At 35.4% G+C, this 20000-nt stretch overlaps 1 protein-coding gene across 1 annotated transcript in view; it reads right to left on the bottom strand.

Moving 5' to 3' along the window:
* The window catches only part of LOC125649479 (ion channel TACAN-like), a 72972-nt gene that overhangs the window by 28880 nt on the left and 24092 nt on the right, over positions 1–20000 (bottom strand). Inside the window, exons 4-6 of the mRNA XM_048877053.2 lie at positions 7037–7096; positions 5451–5546; positions 1–59 (exon numbers count right to left, since the gene is read on the bottom strand). The exon at positions 1–59 is cut by the window's left edge and continues 31 nt beyond it. Coding sequence (XP_048733010.1) covers positions 1–59; positions 5451–5546; positions 7037–7096 — 215 coding nt within the window. The remainder of the gene's footprint in view (positions 60–5450; positions 5547–7036; positions 7097–20000) is intronic.

Genomic DNA, 20000 nt, shown 5'->3' with positions numbered 1-20000 from the left:
TGATGGTCAGCGTGCAGTAATACCACACCAGAAGGAAGTGCAACACTGCATCCAACCATCTGAAATAACAACACCACAAATGTTAACTTCCTCTTTATAATAAACAACATCCCTATGTCAGGGTTGGAAATCACAGCCCATCCTTCCACTCTACAGGTGTACAGGGACAGAATTCTATATGGTAGCCCAGTGGTTGGGCTAATTATAACAGCCGGTGTATGACAATAAATGCCACAAGTATTAAATTGATTTGTGTAAAATAAAAAACATCCCAAAACTGACTGGAAGATTTTAAACAGGGCTGGCAACTTTTTTAAAAGTGTATAGCCATCCCTGTAACTGGCTCATAATTTCATCGAGTTTTTAAAGGTAAAAAACTTAGTACTGCTATTTCATAAAGATAAAATTCAGTACATGTACTATATAGGTAAAACTTAGTACTGCTATTTTATAAAGATAAAATTCAGTACATGTACTATATAGAACTGTTATTTACTTGGTACATGTACTATATAGGTAAGACTTGGTACTGTTATTTATAAAGGTAAAATTCAGTACATGTACTATATAGGTAAGACTTAGTACTGCTGTCCATAAAGGTAAAATTCAGTACATGTACTATATAGGTAAGACTTAGTACTGTCATTTATAAAGGTAAAATTCAGTACATGTATTATATAGGTAAGACTTAAATTAGTACTGTTATTCATAAAGGTAAAACTCAGTACAGGTATTATATAGGTAAGACTTTGTACTGTACAAACAAGAGTTTACAAATGAGCTGTGATTAATTAATAAATATTTCAAAACTTTAATAAAATTAACTACTGAATATTAAGTTTTCAATGAAGACAGAGTGAAAGACATAATCAGCACACATAACAACAGTTTAGAACAATTATAATGAAGGTACCTCACAATACAAACATATTAACAAAAACTATAAAGAGATTCTCAGCCAACATACCATCTGGCTGTACATTTTGTTAAGTTAAAGTATAATACACTGATCGATACATTTTTATCATTACAACTGTATGCTAAAAATAGAAAGTTTCTGTTTAAATCACAACTGTATGCTTTGTTAGTTGTTACTTTTTAACACAAGAGGCCCATGAGCCACATCGCTCACCTGAGTCACCGTGGCTCATATTTTAAATTTTTTTTCCTATATATTTGCATGTAAAACTGTGATCCCTATTGTGACCCCAACCTACTCCCGGGGGGCCATGATTTTTTTTCAAAATTGAATCTGGACTAGGTCAGGAAGCTTTTCATGTGAATGTAAACTTTTCTGGCCAATGATTTTTCAGAAGAAGATTTTCAATGATTTTCCCTATATATTTGTATGTAAAAATTGATCCCCTATTGTCACCTCATCTTACCTCCAGGGGCCATGAATTTAACAAACTTGAATCTGCACTACGTCAGGAAGCTTTCATGTAAATTTCAACTTTCCTGGCAGAGTAGTTTTTTAGAAGATTTTCAAAGATTTCCCCTATATATTTGTATGTAAAACTTTGAAACCCCCCCCCCCCTCTTGTGGCCCCATCCTACCCCCAGAGCCATGATTTTTACAAACTTGAATCTGCACTATGCCAGGAAGCTTTCATGTAAATTCCAACTTCCTTGGCCTAGTAGTTTTTGAGAAGGATATCTTTAAAGATCTTCCCTATATATTTGTATGCAAAACTTTGATCACCCCTTGTGGCCCCATCCTACCCCCAGGGGCCATGATTTTAACAAACTTAAATCTGAAGAAATATGTCAGAAAGCTTTCATGTAAATCTCAGCTTTTCTGGCTCAATGGTTCTTGAGGAGATTTTTAAAGATTTATCCTATATATTTGTATGTAAAACTTTGATCCCCTATTGTGGCCCCATCCAACTCCCGGGGGCCATGATTTGAACAAACTTGAATCTGCACTATGTCAGGAAGCTTTCATGTAAATCTCAGCTCTTCTAGCCCATTGGTTCTTGAGAAGAAGATTTTTAAAGATTTTTCCTATATATTTGCATGTAAATTTTGATCCCCTATTGTGCGCCCCATCCAACACCCAGGGGGGGGGGGGGGGGGTCATGATTTGAACAAACTTGAATCTGAGAAGATTTTTAAAGATTTATCCTATATATTTGTATGTAAAACTTTGATCCCCTATTGTGGCCCCATCCAACCCCCGGGGGCCATGATTTGAACAAACTTGAATCCAGAGTTGTCGAAAACTGTCCGTCCTGTCGGCAAGGCTGGTAAAATTTTTGTTGGACCAATAATTTTCTAGAAAATGTTGGTCCAAATGACCTTTCTGGCCCAGTGGTTCTTGAGAAGAAGATTTTTTAAAATGATTTTTAAATGACCCCACCCTATTTTTGCATTTTTGTGATTATCTCCCCTTTGAAAGGGACATGGCCCTTCATTTGAATAAACTTGAAAGCCCTTCACCCAAGGATGCTTTTGGGCAAGTTTGGTTGAAATTGGCCCAGTGGTTCTAGAGAAGAAGTCGAAAATGTAAAAAGTTTACAGACAGCCGGACAACTGGACAGACTACGGACAACAGGCAATCAGAAAAGTTCACTTGAGATTTCAGCCCAGGTGAGCTAAAAAGCAATAAAGAACACCTGTGTTAAGGTCCTATATAAAAGACTCAAGAGACTTTCACATAAAATGCCCGGTGCTTGATTTAGGAACAGTCACTACCTATTTTAAACATCTTTGGCACCATGAGGATCGAGTATTGAACCCATTCAACCCAGGGCTCTCTGGTTGTTAACCAGCACTCTTATACCACTAAACTACCACAACCAGTAACAGGTTAAAGGCTAAGTTTAGTACACACTCCAGGGCTTGAAGCTAACTTTTTGTGTCACCAGTCCAGCCGGACTGATGGGGTATAATTTCAACCAGTCCGCAGAAAAATTTACCAGTCCAACAGAGTGTTCCAGAAATAATTAAACATATTTCGTTAATGTTATTAATATGAAATTTAACTCAGTATGCCTCAGACAATATTGTAACACTTAAGTGTGGGATTTATATTTACAAATCAGATTCGTCTGATATCTACATATCGAAGCATGCCAAATGTGTGTATAAAATTTCATAAGTATAATTTCCAAAATGATGCTTTAGAAAATTAACCAGTCCCATCGGACTGACTAAAACAGATGTCAGTCAGTCCGCCAGACTTTTAACCAGTCACAGACTGACGGGCATATGTTAATTTCGAGCCCTGCACTCTGAAACAAGAGGCCCATGGGCCACATCGCTCACCTGAGTCACCTTGGTCCATATCAGAAGACTTTCTATATATATTTGCATGTAAAACCGTAGTCCTTATCATGGCCCCAATCTACCCATGGAGGCCATAGTTTTCGCAAACTTGAATCTACACTATGTCAGAAATTTTTCTTGTAAATGTGAACTTCTTTGGCCCAATGGTTCACGAGAAGAAGATATTTGAAGATTTTTCCTATATATTTGTATGTAAAACTTTGATCCCCCCTTGTGGCCCCATCCTATCCCCAGGGGCCATGATTTGAACAAACTTGAATCTGCACTATATCAGAAAGCTTTCATGTAAATATCAGCTTTTCTGGCTCAGTGGTTCTTGAGAAGAAGATTTTTTAAAAAAAATTCCTATATATTTGTATGTAAAACTTTGATCCCCTATTGTGGCCCCATCCTACAACAGGGGGCCATGATTTGAACAAACTTAGCTCTGCTCTATGTTAGGAAGCTGTTCATGTGAATATCAGCTTTTCAGACTCAGTGGTTCTTGAGAAGAAGATTCTAAAAGAATGTCCCTATATATTTGTATGAAAAACTTTGATCCCCCCTTGTAGCCCCATCCTACCCCAGGGGCCATGATTTGAACAAACTTGAATCTGCACTATGTCAGAAAGCTTTCATGTAAATATTAGCTTTTCTGGCTTAGTGGTTCTTGAGAAGAAGATTTTTAAAGATTTTTCATATATATTTGTATGTAAAACTTTGATCCCCTATTGTGGCCCCATCTGACCCCCAGGGGCCAGGATTTTAACAATTTAGAATCTGTACTATATATCAGAAAGCTTTCATATAAATCTCAGCTTTTCTGGCTTAGTGGTTCTGGGAAGAAGATTTTTAAAGATTTTTTCTATATATTTGTATGTAAAACTTTGATCCCCTATTGTGGCCCCATCCGATCCCCGGGGGCCATGATCTTAGCAATTTATAATCTGCACTATATCAGGAAGCTTTCATATAAATCTCAGCTTTTCTGGCTCAGTGGTTCTTGAGAAGAAGATTTTTAAAGATTTTCCCTATATATTTGTATGTAAAATTTTGATCCCCTATTGTGGCCCCATCCGACCCCCGGGGGCCATGATTTTAACAATTTAGAATTTGCATTATATAAGGAAGCTTTCATATAAATCTCAGCTTTTCTGGCTCGGTGGTTCTTGAGAAGAAGATTTTTAAAGATTTTCCCTATATATTTGTATGTAAAACTTTGACCCCCTATTGTGGCCCCATCCGACCCCCGGGGGCCATGATTTTAACAATTTAGAATCTGCATTATATAAGGAAGCTTTCATATAAATCTCAGCTTTTCTGGCTCAGTGGTTCTTGAGAAGAAGATTTTTAAAGATTTTCCCTATCTATTTGTATGTAAAATTTTGACCCCCTATTGTGGCCCCATCCGATCCCCGGGGGCCATGATTTTAACAATTTAGAATTTGCATTATATAAGGAAGCTTTCATATAAATCTCAGCTTTTCTGGCTCAGTGGTTCTTGAGAAGAAGATTTTTAAAGATTTTCCCTATATATTTGTATGTAAAACTTTGACCCCCTATTGTGGCCCCATCCGACGCCCGGGGGCCATGATTTTAACAATTTAGAATCTGCATTATATAAGGAAGCTTTCATATAAATCTCAGCTTTTCTGGCTCAGTGGTTCTTGAGAAGAAGATTTTTAAAGATTTTCCCTATATATTTGTATGTAAAACTTTGACCCCCTATTGTGGCCCCATCCGACCCCCGGGGGCCATGATTTTAACAATTTAGAATCTGCACTACCTAATAAAGCTTATCTATAAATTTCATCTTTTCTGGCCCAGTGGTTCTTGAGAAGAAGATTTTTTAATGACCCTACCCTATTTTTACCTTTTCTTGATTATCTCCCCTTGGAAGGTGGCCTGGCCCTTTATTTTAACAATTTAGAATTCCCTTTACCTAAGGATGTTTTGTGCCAACTTTGGTTGAAATTGGCCCAATGGTTGTTGAGAAGAAGTTGAAAATGTGAAAAGTTTACAGACGGACAGACGGACGGACAGACGGACGGACGGACGCCGGAGTACGGGTGATCAGAAAAGCTCACTTGAGCTTTCAGCTCAGGTGAGCTAAAAACTGGAGACTAAAGTTCATAACTAACCAATGTACTCTGAGAAAACTGGAGACTAAATTTAGAACTTACCTGTACTCCGACACAAACAGGAGGATTAAGGACAGGGCCATGCTAAAGTAGCTCACTGTGGCTTTAAACGTCTCATAATTATGTTTGTAGGCATATCTAAAGGAACAACAAAATGTTACTTTTGTAAAACAACAATTAGCCTCTTATAATATTTTTCAACTAAGGCCAAGATAAATTCATATTGTCAGTTTTCTATTCCAGCATAAGAGAAATTAAGCTAGGTAGGTAAACATTTTATTTTATCAAAACTTTTTATTATCAAGTTAGAATATTTAGAGTGGGTAAAAAATGGAGGGTTTTTTTCATATATGTACATCAATGTTTTACCACTTACAAATGATTGCCATTATCGAATAATTTCATTTTCAAATATTCCAGAAATTTTCAAATATTCAAGAAAAATGTAGTTTCAGGTATAAAAACACCTTATTGGCTAAGCTTGATGTAAAAATGATCACTCTAACCATGGGTCGTCTTTTGTTGTACACATGTGCACCATCTACACTGTTTATAATTTGAAGTGATGACCTAGATTACAGTTGTCAGAAAAACCGAAAACATGTCAACTAATAGTGCATGCCTACAGCTATTATGAATTGTATAGTCTCTTATCGATTCAGATTAAGAAGGATATATTTTATATGTAAATATCAAATGAAATTTCAAATGGAATTACCATATGAAAATGAAATGTATTATTTCTTTTATTTATTGTTCATAAAATCTCACAAGTCTGAAATACAATAGGATAAGGTGAATCACTGATGTACCAAGTGAGCAGGCTGTTATTTAATAGGATAAGGCAAATCACTGATGTACCAAGTGAGCAGGCTGTTATTTACACAATAGGATAAGGCGAATCACTGATGTACCAAGTGAGCAGGCTGTTATTTAATAGGATAAGGCAAATCACTGATGTACCAAGTGAGCAGGCTGTTATTTAATAGGATAAGGCGAATCACTGATGTACCAAGTGAGCAGGCTGTTATTTACACAATAGGATAAGGCAAATCACTTATGTAGCAAGTGAGCAGGATGTTATTTAATAGGATAAGGCCATGCAATCACTGATGTACCAAGTGAGCAGGCTGTTATTTAATAGGATAAGGCGAATCACTGTGTACCAAGTGAGCAGGCTGTTATTTAATAGGATAAGGCGAATCACTGTGTACCAAGTGAGCAGGCTGTTATTTAATAGGATAAGGCGAATCACTGTGTACCAAGTGAGCAGGCTGTTATTTACACAACATTAGTTTATCATCATTGTTTAAAAAAAGAATGTTCTTATATCTATAGTGTTCTTTTTATATGCTTCATAGAAAATTAGATGACATACATAAACTTGATGATTCCATCAAGAAACTGTTTACTACATTGAAAGAAAAGTACAGTCATCATTTCTTCAAGTGACTTCATCTAGAGAAATATGCTCAATATCCTTAAATGGTATTTTTGTTTTATTGGATCCAGGAGATTTTCCACTCCTAATGGCAGACATTTTTTTTCCCACGTCCAGAAGCTTCCAGGTCAATATCACATGTATGTGTATTAGTATGTAAAAATGTTTGTAAATGTACCCGACTTACTTGTCTTCTTTGTTGAGTAGAGACACACTAACAGAGCCCAGGATAATACTCAAGTATATCCTAAAAATAAAAATAAAACATCTACCATAGTGTTAACACCTTCAAATAACATGAACTACGCCATTATGAAAATTGTCTGTTTGCTTTTTACCATGATAAATATTTTTAAGAGTGTTGAAATGTCACAGTTGCAATTAAAATATATTTATGCACTGTAATTGCAAAATTGTATCAATATTACGATTGGCGATTGGCGCACAAAGCCAATCACATACAAACCAGTTTGTCAGGTATGTGAGAGTCAGGTGTGAACATTTTGTGATGTACAGGTGATAATGAATTCTATTTTTAGCTCAACTCTACATTTGACTGACCAGTGGCCCGAGTTCAAAATACTGCGGACCAATGGATTTCACTCAATACTAATCTATATGCATGTCTCACTAACCTGATTTCATATAAAATAAGAAACCCAGCAAAATCCCCACCCTAAGCTTTATACCTTTACGGTTATAGCCAATCTTGGGAAGTTCATATCGATCGATTCATTCGATGTAATGATATTTTTCATTTATAATATTGGATGCCTTGTAAGATTTATATTAATCTTGGAATTCATTTACTTATGTAACGTGTAGCAGTCACCCAGCCAAGTGCTGATCACGCTTGCCATTTCTTACATATGTAACTTGCGTGATCAAGAGAGAGACTCTACCACATCACTAGAAAAGCTAGCTCTCTAGCGAGGCAGTATAAGTTCCCTCTTATACTGTCCGCTACACTTCTCCCCACTAGGGGAAGCTTCGTTCCGAAGCTTTGCGTGAGTCCTCTCTGAGTGCTTGGCACCTGCTCAGTAACGGCATCCGCCGTTCCCGTTGACAACCACCATTGTCCCCTGACGAATCCATGTCCGTACCTAGAGCTCCTAAGAGATTCTACCTGAAGCAGGCCTCCCACCAAACACCAGAGTCACTACGCTGCCACCAATTTGTAACGTGTAGCGGTCAACCAGCCAAGTGATGATCACGCTCGCCGTTGCTTAACTTGCGTAAACAAGAGAGAGACTTTACCACATCACTAGAAAAGCTAGCTCTCTAGCGAGGCAGTGTAAGTTCCCTCTTATACTGTCCGCTACACTTATTAAACATATGTAAATTATACTGGAAGTCGTATTAATATTCGAAAGACCATCATTTATTATTGTAAAGGTTTTATGTCTATTGTTTTGAGTGTATGTTTGTGAGTGTTTTCGTATTTTCTAGGTTTTTTCCTTCTATCCCTCAAATAAATTGTCAAAGACAGACCCAGTTTTGTGTTGTATAAAGCAAAACAGTGAAACAGCAACAGAAAGATCATAATTTCAAAGTACAATTCAATTTGATCATTGGCATGTGCAGAAAGTGCACTGGAATTGACATTATACAGCCTGGTTCCCCATTCCATTGATACTGAGTTCTCTCTGATAAAAGATAGTTTTCAATCCATAATGAAATATTTTTGACCAATTCAGTACTAATTAACTTCAATTCTTTTTTACAGACCCTGAAGCGTACTACTACACCACTTGCATGGAACAATACAAAAAGATTCTTATATAGAATGGTGAACGGTTTGCATAGAACAGTGAACGGTCTGTCCAAAAATATTCTTGCATGAAATGCTGAATGGTTTGCAAAAAATGTTTTACATGAAACACTGACTGCTTTGTGAAAGGTCTGCACGAAATGGTTAGGTGTGGCTTACACGCTTTGATTTTTTTCAACGCATTATTCGATTCTTCCTCAATCCAGCTGAGGCTAGTTTAAACATGAAATAATTGCAATATCATGATAATATTCTTGATTTTAAAAAAGGTTGAGAAAGAAATGATAATAATCAATTTTAAAATAACTGTTCATGTCCAACTTGATAAATTGCTCCCTTTATGATCATCAGTAAATTAAATAAATCATAGAATAAATCAAAACAATTAGCTCAATGACTTAAGAAGGCTCGAGTCAAACAAATATGTTGGAATAATTTTTAAACTTCAGAAATATAACAAAAAGATACAAAAATTGTATTGTCATGGAATATCGATTATTCGACTTGCATATAACTATTGATTCATTGTTCTAATAAATTCATTCAAACTGAAAATGACATAGTCACGTCTTTCTTGATATATTTGCATATTCAATCCGAGTGTTGTTAAAATACACATACAAATTGTATATTCCCAGACACATGCAAGAACGAAAAAAAAAAATTAAAAACCAGTCTGTCCTCAAAGACAGAGACAAATATTCAAATAAACCTATGTATTTTTATACATGTGGATAACAACAGATAAAAAAAAAAAATTCTCATCAGGCAAGACTGAAACACATTTATACATCTAGACATCATACTGGTCAGTCGACCTGTCACCTACAAAGGAACAATGCAAAACAAAAAGGAACAATCAAAAAATGAATGAAATAGACTGATAAATAAATCAAATATCTAAATGATCTTGTACGCAATGATTCTTGCACGAAACGGTATACACATAATGGTGTCAGATCAAAATACTAAGAATTTATTTAGGTATTCCTAACTTATAGAAATTTGTTGGAGCAATATCAGTCAAATTAATTTCTTTGGAGCATATTTCTAGCAATTCTAAAAATTATATTACTTTTTGACATTTTCATAATTCATTTTTGGATTGAAACAATCCAAATATGAATTATGAAAATGTCAAAAAGTAATATTTTTTTTAGCATCAATTGTTCCTTCTTATCAAAGATTAGTACAATGTTCATACATAAATGTAACCCATCCCCACCCTTGAGAACGTTTAAATCCCGCTTGATGAGAAGTTGTTTTTTTTCCATTTTATCTTTATTCAATCTTTGTCCAATTTGTTTTCTTTAATGTGTCTTGCTGGAATATACAAATTGTACCTCTATCTTAACAACAAATGTCCAAATATAACAAAAGAGACACAATTATTTGATTTTCTGGTTGAATTAATTTAATTGAGCATAAAATCAACAATTATGCAAGTTGTACAACCATCATTCATTGATACTGTGCAATACAATTTTTGCATTTTTTCCTTATATTTTCAAAGTTAAAATATATATGCATTTGTTTATTCCGACATATGTTTTGCTACCTGCCTTTATAAGTCATTGAAATAAAAAGTAAAATTGGAAGTTTCTAATGATCTTTTTTTGTATACATGTAGTCATTGTTTGATTGAAAGGAGCAATTTACCAAGTCAGACATGAATAATCATGATTTTAAAATGGGTCAATACTTATCATTTCTTTCTTAACCCTCTTTTAATATCAAAAATATTATTATCATATCGAAATTATTTCATGTTTAAACCCCTAGTAAAAACCAAATAATTGCCAAAAAAATCACAGTGTGCAGGCCATGACTATCGTTTCATACAGACCATTTATAAAGCGTGCACACCACACCTACCATTTCATGCAGACCGTTCTCAAAGCAGGCAGCATTTCATGCAAAATGCTCTGTTTTAACCATTCATTGTTCATGCAAATCGTTCATTGTTCCATGCAAACTGTTTGTTGTTCCATACAAACTGTTTGTTGTTCCATGCAGACCCTTCATTATTTTGTGCAAACTGTTCCATGTTGCATGTAAATCGTTCAGTGTTCTATGCAAGAATCGTTTCATACCCTTCCATGCAAATGGTGTAGTAGGCTAGTAGCACACTTCAGGGTCTGTATGATGAACTCTGCAATTAGCTTAACATAATGCATTGCTTATTAAAACTACCGACACAAAACTTCTAATACTTCTAATTACCAGCTACATATGTAGGTGGAGTTATCACACTTTGATGACTCTCAGGCGCGGATCCAGAAATTTTTTCCAGGGGGGGGGGGGGGGTGTCCAAACCTTTTCACAAAATCGAACCCGTGATATAACTCATTTTTCTTATAAATCGTTATATTGTAATTTTTTTATCTTTGCAAATTCAAGGGGGGGGGGGGGCAGACCCCCCACCCCCAACCCCACCCCTCTAGATCCGCTCCGCGCATGACTCTTGTGCATCACTGCAGGTAAGAAAATGAACGTACAAGTCTTGCAAGCAAGTGCAAGATTACCTGGACATAAACAAAACAATCATATGTGGATGCCACCCCTCTTTTTTTTAAAAGTTAAAATACATGATGTATTTTTAAATAGAATAGCCATTGGTCAAACTGCATTTTTTTTTAATTTCTTAACACTTAGATATATAGTTTATTAAAATTAACGTGTTTCTTTTAAATTCAATCACACCTATCTTAAAAATTCCAAAAATTTATGTTTTCTATCTCAATTCCATCAAAATTTTGTAATTTTCAAAATAGCTTAGATGGAGTTCAGAAATGCATTGGTTGTGTTAATAAGTGTAATAAACGTCTCAAAATGGAAAAAAAAAAATCAATATATGCACCCAGGGGTGCATGAGCCAAGTTGCATGGGAAACAAAATCAATAGTCTTCCCTACCTAGTATCAACAATCTAGTTTGACCTTTTATCTATTTTCTACAAAATCTATAGTGGTCTTCCTTACCTGATACCTTACCCATCCAACAATACCTCCAAATTTCAATTGATTCGGATTTAAACTTTAAGAGTTATCATGCAGATCCAGATAAAATTTTCAATCTTTTTTCAGGACTGTGACCTTGACCTTTTTTCTCCAAAATCAATAGGGGGTCTTCCTAACCTGCTATCCAACAAAACCAAGTTTCATTTGATTCAATTTTCAACTTTTCGAGTTACTAGTTGTCCAGAAACCATATTTGTCTGAAGTTTTCAATCTATTTTCGGTCACTGTGACTTTGACCTTTGTTCTCCAAAATCAATAGGGGCTTTGCTTTGCTGGTATCCAACAATATATCCAAGTTTCATTTGATTCAAATTAAATTTTTTCGAGTTATCCTCCTGAAACCAATTATTTTTTTTTTTGAATTTTAAATCTATTTTCGGTCACTGTGACCTTGACCTTTGACCATTTTTCTCCAAAATTAATAGGGGTCTTCCTTACCTGGTACCCAGCAATATATCAAAGTTTCACTTGATTAGATTGTAAACTTTTTGAGCTATCCAGAAACCAATAGTAAGCATTCAGGTCATTACTCGGTAGGCGGCGCGACGGTTCTAGAGGTGGTTAGAAGTACGCTTAAATTCAAGCGTCTGTATATGGAAGCGTAAGTTCACAAGTCATGGATGAAACTTCTTCGCGTTATTCATGTTGGAAAGTCCCTCAGATAAAAACAGAGCTGATGAAAAGAGGTGCAGTGACAACTGGTCGAAAACAGGATCTTACAGACAGGTAAATAGTTCCTCTAATAAACCAGTCGTTTACGATACGAAGTTAACAACCTTGAACTTCATCACCAGCTGATCACATAGTCATAGGTTTACCGAGTTGTGCATACGTCCCGCAAGGACGAAGTTGGATGTTCTTGGTTGTTGTTAATAAGTATAGTTGCCTGCTTCTAATGTAATCCCCTGAGCCAATTTTCCCTCAGTAGTTAATGAATGTTTAGAAATAACAGAAGCAGAGCTCTTTCATGATTTTTTAAAAACATTTAGATCTATGATGAAATACTGCAGAGGTATTACGAACAAAATTTATTCATGACGCTATATTTTTTATTCGAAAGTTTTCGCTAAAAATAAACTTTGTGCTTTTGTTATTTCTGTACAACAGATTAATATGATGGAATTATTCTGTAATTATGAAATCATACTGTGAATATTCCAAGACCAGTGCTTTTAATTTCATCAAAACTGAACGAAAAATGAGTTCAGGAGAATTGTTTTTAGATAAATGTATTGAGTATATAAATTATAGATCAAATTTTCTATGGATACTTATAAGGCCAAAATAAAAAAAATATGTTTGTTTTAGGTCGCCTGACTGACCCTAAATATACCCACTGACCCTATTCATTTTTTTCCATTTTCCGATTTAAATTTATGGATGTACAAATTATCACTCAAAATCATTTTGTTAAGAGTTAACAGTGTTGACGACAACAATGGCGGCAAATCTTTTAGAAGCTGCTTTGTTGTCATGTAATTAATTATAAAGAACTATCCGGTGGAAGAATAGGACTTCCACAAGAATACACATGTACAAAGTCACTCAAACCCGAGTGCAAGGATAGTCTTTAGCCCAAGAAACATTGTATGGAGTATATACTATGCAATGCTTTTTGTCATATATATTGTGTATGTGGCTGAATATTGTGTTTTGGGTAGAAGTAGCTGACACATTTATTACAAACAAATGAGTCACATTTGTCTGTCAAATTGCAATATAGACCTATTACATTAGTAAGCAACCTATTCTTTTATAAACATGTTTGCAGACATGGGCAAACATAGGTTCATCATGCCGCCCATCTCCATCCAGTATTGAATAAAATATTGTTTGAATTATAAACTTGAATATACATGTAACAGGTTCTCCAGTAAAAGCAGAGGATCTTCCTTCCAAAAAGAGGCCATATGAAGAGTTTTTTGAGGATCCTAGGCCACTCAAACACAGAAACAATCCATCTTACAACTCAATGGTGCAAAACATTATTACCAACTACTGCAGCCAGACATCCAAAGATATCTCTATGCGGTATCTGTACTCAAGAGCAAATTTTCAGGTATTGTACTCAGTATATTTGAAGAACACATGCATGTAAAACAGGGAAAATAAAGTTCAGAATAGGATGTAACCCTTAATGTAGAGCACAGCATAATTGTCTTGAATGTAATGAGAGCTTATGTACAAATATGTATAAAATCTTTTTTATATAACCACATATCTTTGCATTAATCATCATATATATAAGTATGAATTTCGCTGTCAATTTAAGTGGTTTTATAAAATTGACCATTTGTATTTGATTAAACACAACAAACATGATTGACAGGTCAAGAATCATCTTGATAGTGTTGCAATTTTCTTTTCTTTTAAAACATAGGTTGTGTCCATGATGCATGATTATGGTCCTTTGCCACTTACAGAACAAATGATTGATAATGCTTTGATGGTAGGTAATTATTAAAGACATGTATAAAAAATATTAGAAATTAATGTATGAAAATCTTGTATAAAACTGCATTGATTAAAAAAGTTTTCCCCTTTTTCCTTAACTTTTCATGGGTTTATCAACAATACCGATATATAATGTTATTTTCACAATTTTTTTCGTGATGCAGAAATACTACAATTGCGTAAAATTTTGTTTATGTTTACCAGATGAATTCATGTTAAATGATACCAATATATAATTCATTATGTTGATTTTCATTGTGAACATGCCATTATTACAAGTTTTTATTTTATATAATTACTAGGTCTAATAAATGTTTCTCTAAAAAATGATGAAATATTTGTAGGTCGATGAACGCAAAATTCACCACATATCTATCAACTAGAGCTAGAGGAAAGAGCAGAAACTCGAAATGGTTTGAGGCTAGGGAGTGGAGGCTAACTGCATCATGATTTGGGGAAGTCTGCAAGGCTAGCTACTTGTAGTGAGGCAGATTATGTAAAAAATATGTAAAAATCTTGCACTTAATGATGCAAGCATGAAATTTGGCATGCATACTCCTCAGACATCATTCTTTTCAGAAAGAACATTAGCCACCTGAAAAATTCAATATGGCGGCCATTTTTCAAGATGGCGTCTGAGTCGTCAACAAATTAAAATTTCTGATGATGAAAGCTCTGTTAACAGTTTGTGTCTCGATTCAACTGCATATTTCCAACTGTAAATGCATATATGTGGTTCTTAATCATGCATGCATTGGAAAATGTGTGCTTTTTGGAACATTTAGTAGGTATTATTACCCATTTATGTGTCAGTTAGAGGAATTTGAAGTTCGTATTTCGGAATCTTCTGTACCATGTTTTTACATCCTTGCTTCGTTCTTTGTTAATGAGGATTTATCTTTTGTAAGTCTTTTTGTACCTCTCTAAGGATTAAAAACATTAATGGTATTTGACAATAAGAGTGTATATCATGGCACAACCAGGGCACTCTGGTGACATCACTGTTGTGAAACTCAACATGAGGTTCAATACCAGCTATACTAAAAGGTTTCTAGTATAGTGTTCCAAATACTATCCGAATAGCCCCAAAAGCAATTGTTTTGTTTTATGGTCAGATGTCGCGCCTGAATAGACATGATGTGCCAGCGCGGGAAAGCCGATCCAAGGGTAACGGGGCATTTGTTACCCGGATGGTGTACAGATCGCATGGAACTTAAATGGTATTGGATGAACGATCAGGCTAAGTGTAGGTATTTTGATTAATCCCGAACTTAGTTGTATTCCAAATTTCAATGTGGGTTTTACAATTTTAAAAGGTGGTAAAAGGATAAGCCCTCGACCTTGAGTTGATTATATAATAGTATATATTTGATAGTTGTTAAGATCATGTCAGATTGAAAAAGATAAAGATTTGAAGCACCCACTGGCTGGTTGCACGAGTGGCAATGATGGTGATGAATATACAATGATCACTCGAAATATCCCTCTCTTTATAGTAATCAATCAGATGCCAATGAATCTAGAGCCAGACAGATTAGACCAGGGAGGAGGCATAGAGGAAACCCTACGCAAAAACAAAGCTAAATATCACCAATCATGTAGGCTTCTGTTTAATAATAGCAAACTCGAAAGGGCTAGGAAGAGAACTCGAACTACAACAAATGATCACGACGAAGACATACCATCAAAAAGGGGGCGCTAAGTATTGAGCATCAGGCGTGCTTATTGTATGAATAAGAAGCTCCACTCTCCAACCTACGAGGCAATGACAATGGAACTCGATAAAAGACTTAATGAATGTGCAAGAAACTTGAATGATGGAAAACTGCTAGCTGTGTTAAGTTGTGGTGATGTTATTGCACAAGAACTCAAATATCATCGCTCTTGCTTGACATCCTTGTACAATAGAGAGAGAGAGAGAGAGAGAGAGAGAGCATTTCTGTCTAATCTAGAGAGTGAGAAGGAACAATCTGCCTCTGATAAACACGTTCATCCGATAGTTTTTGCAGAACTTCTGATTTATGTTGTTGAATCCAAAATTGGTGCTGAAGGACCTGTAGTTTTTCGACTTGCTGAGTTAGTTAGTCTCTAGAATCAGCGAATCAAACAGTTAAATGTGGAAACACAAATTATCCATTCCACTAGACTCAAAGAACAGTTGTTGGCCGAGATTCCGGAGCTTGAGGTACATAAGAAGGGACGGGATATCCTGTTAGCTTTTAAACAGGACGTTGGCGTAGCACTGTCACAGGCAATGGCCTATTCAGAACCCCTCATTGTGACAAAATTTTAAAGATGAAAATGCTTGAGTATAAGACATCCTTTAATGGGAAATTTGAAAAAAAAGTCCATTGAAGATTCCGTTTCTTCAATGCTTTTACAATTTGTTTGCATGTTACAGCATGGGGCTGACATAGAATCACAGCTAAGATTTGGTTCATCGACGACAGATTTACCATGGCCCAATTGCTTCAATACAACTGCTATTCAAAGTTCAGAAAAGGCTGTAAGACATCTATACGTTCCAGTGATCGTGGAGCACCTTTCCCTATATATCTTGGTTTGTCAATATATGGTAAAACAAGAATGAAACAATTGGCAGAAATCCTCCACGAACATGGTCTAAGTATTTCTTATGGCAGAGTACTGGAATTGTCCTCACAGCTAGGGGATGAATTGTATGACACAATGAAAGAAATGGGTAATCCTAAATGAGCTGTTAACATGAGGGGTGTTGGAGCTAGACGCAAGGTAACCACTTCCGGTAAAATGCCATCGAACTGGCAAAGTTTTCTACGAGATAGTAGGAACAAGGCTGAGATATTTTCGATCCTTGCCGAAAAAGTCGTGGAGCACAAAGGTAATATCATAGTTGCTATGCGAGAAGAAAATGTACTCTGTAACCAAGATATTGGGGTGGACGATATTTCAAACTGTAATCATGAGGAAGCAGATACAAGATTGTTTGTTCATGCAAGACATGCTGCAGAACATGGAAGTCAATCTGTACTTATCAAAGCAAGCGACACTGACGTTTTGGTAATAGCAGTGAGTGTTTTTCCCTTTTAAACAGTCTGGGACTTCAGGAACTTTGGATTGAGTTTGGACAAGGTAAAAATCTTAGATGGATTCATGTTCATGACATCTGCACTGCTATTGGGCCTGAAATGTATCGTGGAATCTTATTTTTCCATGCTTTTACTGGTTGTGACGTGGTCATATCTTTTCGCGGTAAGGGCAAGAAGACGGCAAACGTGGAATGTATTTCCACAAGTGACAGAGGTCACTATCCACTCGAAATAAGTGCTCGAGATCAAGAACTGTTAGAACTGTTTGTTATTACAATGTACGACAGGTCCAGTTCAATTGTGGATATTGATGAAGCTAGATTAGATCTTTTTGCAAGAAAACATCGATCTTATGACTCCATTCCACCCACACATGCGGCTTTGATCGAACATGTTAAGCGCGCTGCATATCAGGCTGGATGCATATGGGGACAAACATTGTTGTGCGAGATGAAAACTGTTAGTCCGGGGTTGGGTCAAGATGGGTGATTTGTGGGAAATTTTGTGGACTAACCTTGCCCCAATTGCTCAGAGTTGCCAAAAGTTGACAACGTGCGGATGCAATACTGATTGTCGTGGAAGGTGCAAGTGTTACCGTTTGAGCCTACCGTACACGGCTATGTGTAGCTGTAACTGTGAGCAGTAAAATACCTGAATACATTTTTGCAGGCTCAGAAATATGTTTTGAATTTGAATTGCTGAGTTACTGCTTTGATCACACATATTGCTGCATGTACATGTGATATTTTGACATTGGCGTCCGTCTTTTAAATGAACCATAGTCTTGATTTTATTACAGCAGAGTTACTGCTTTTCATATTATACTTTTGTATTATTGAATATCCTTATCCTTTTTATAGTCCGGTGTCGCCTTTATTATGACCGGACTTATATGGCTATAATTCACCATCAGCTGGCAATCTTTGAAGATGACCGCTATAACTATAGAAGTCGGAACTATTTAATATTAGTGATTTCTTTATGCATATAGACTTCGATTTTTGTGTTTGTAAATAAAGTGCGTGCAGGATGCGCAAAGTTTTCAATCTTGAAATTTTGTTGTAAAAATTATCAATTTTCTCTTGAAATTCTGTACATTTTTTACTGTAATTCTATTTTCAAAACTAAATGTGTACATTTGGTGGTATCTACGGAAAACTAGGGCTATATTCTACGTAATGATAGTCACATTATCCGTTTCAATGCATGTTGGACGGCATAAAAGCATATTTAGTCGATATTGCCTTTGTTAATTTCATCACGGCAGCCATCTTGGATTCAAAATGGCCACCAATGTCGAAATTGAAGTGGCTAACGTTCTTTTTCCTAAAAGTGATGTCTGTAGAGCATTTGTGCAAAGTTTCATGCTTGCATCATTAAGTGCAAGATTTTTTACAGATTCTGCCCCACTATTGTCAACGCTACAAATAAATTATGTAGTTCCCTTATGTGCTCAAGTGTCAAAACCAAAGCTATTTTACATGGGAAAAATTATGCAATAAAAAAGCTTTGAAATTGTTTGAAGACAAGTTTTGTATAAAAACAAAAGAATGTGGGCTTTTTGTGTGTTTAGACTACCCATATTTGGGAGCATCCCCAGATGCAGTTGCGGATGATTCTGCAATATTGTTGAGGTCAAATGCTCCTACAGTGGAAAAAATGAAATGGTCAAACCAGGAGTACATTTCAAATATCTTATGTTTGATGACAATGAAAATGTTGTATTGAAAAAGTCCCATAATTATTATGATCAAATACAGGGTCAGCTGTACATAATCAAAAGAAAATTTTGTTATTTTGTTGTTTTTACTCGGGATCTTTTTGTTCAGAAAATCCCTCTTGACACATATTACTGTGAACATTCTTTGTTGCAAAAGTTGAAAGTATTTTTTGAGAAATATTACAGACCATTCATTCATTGCATAAAAATTATGAACATATCTGTGACTTGTACTAATTTATATGTAAAATACCACATTATTAGAATGTGGTGTAACACCATTTTGGATGTCATGATGATAAAATACAGGGCTAGCTTGTCACAAGCAACAGGTCATATAAATTATGTCTCCTCTTTTCCATGGGGAGACATTGTTTTTGCATTTTCTGTCCATCTGTTACAAGATCTTGTGAACGTTTATTCTCATATGGCATATATCCGATAGACTTTACAGGGGTGTGATTTTTCCTCTTTTCAGAGGAAATCCTCTGATTTGCTCAATTTTCGAAAAAATGAAACACTCTGGATTTGATCTAAAGTGGCAGAAATTGATATTTTTCCAGGTAGGATGAGGTGTTTTCCTCCCTTTTTGACCAGTTTTCCTGATTTCTGAGGAATTCAGTCACATCTCTGACTTTAAACTACTAATGAAATACTGAATAAATCATTATGTATCATGTTGCAATTAAATGAACTACTGTACGCAGTCAATGTTGTCTCTTTATCTTATTTTATTTCATACTTGGTATTTAAGGACATACGCAACATTTTTAAATTATATATAATTTTTTATGACATTCTATCTCGTTTCTACAAAAATTCTTGAGGTATATATTACCACATCTGTTATAGAGTTAGCATAGTTTAAATTACTAGTTAATCCAACCACTGAGATACCAAGGCCAATGTACAAACTACAATATAAAATTGAAACCTATTTCGGAAATCATACATGAACTCTTCCAATTGAGATGAATTTTTTTTTTTTAGAAAATATCAGAAATGTTGAGTATGCCCTTAACCTTTAAAATTATACTTTCATCAAGCAATACATGTAACAAGTATACATTCTATGTATGACTTCAATGAATTCTTTAAGTTCTGGAAGCTCTGTAAGTC

Source organism: Ostrea edulis, chromosome 1, assembly GCF_947568905.1.
Source record: "Ostrea edulis chromosome 1, xbOstEdul1.1, whole genome shotgun sequence".
In the NCBI taxonomy this organism is placed as follows: domain Eukaryota; kingdom Metazoa; phylum Mollusca; class Bivalvia; order Ostreida; family Ostreidae; genus Ostrea; species Ostrea edulis.
The sequence above is the reverse complement of the archived record's forward strand: the minus strand, read 5'-3'. Positions and strand labels throughout refer to the sequence as shown.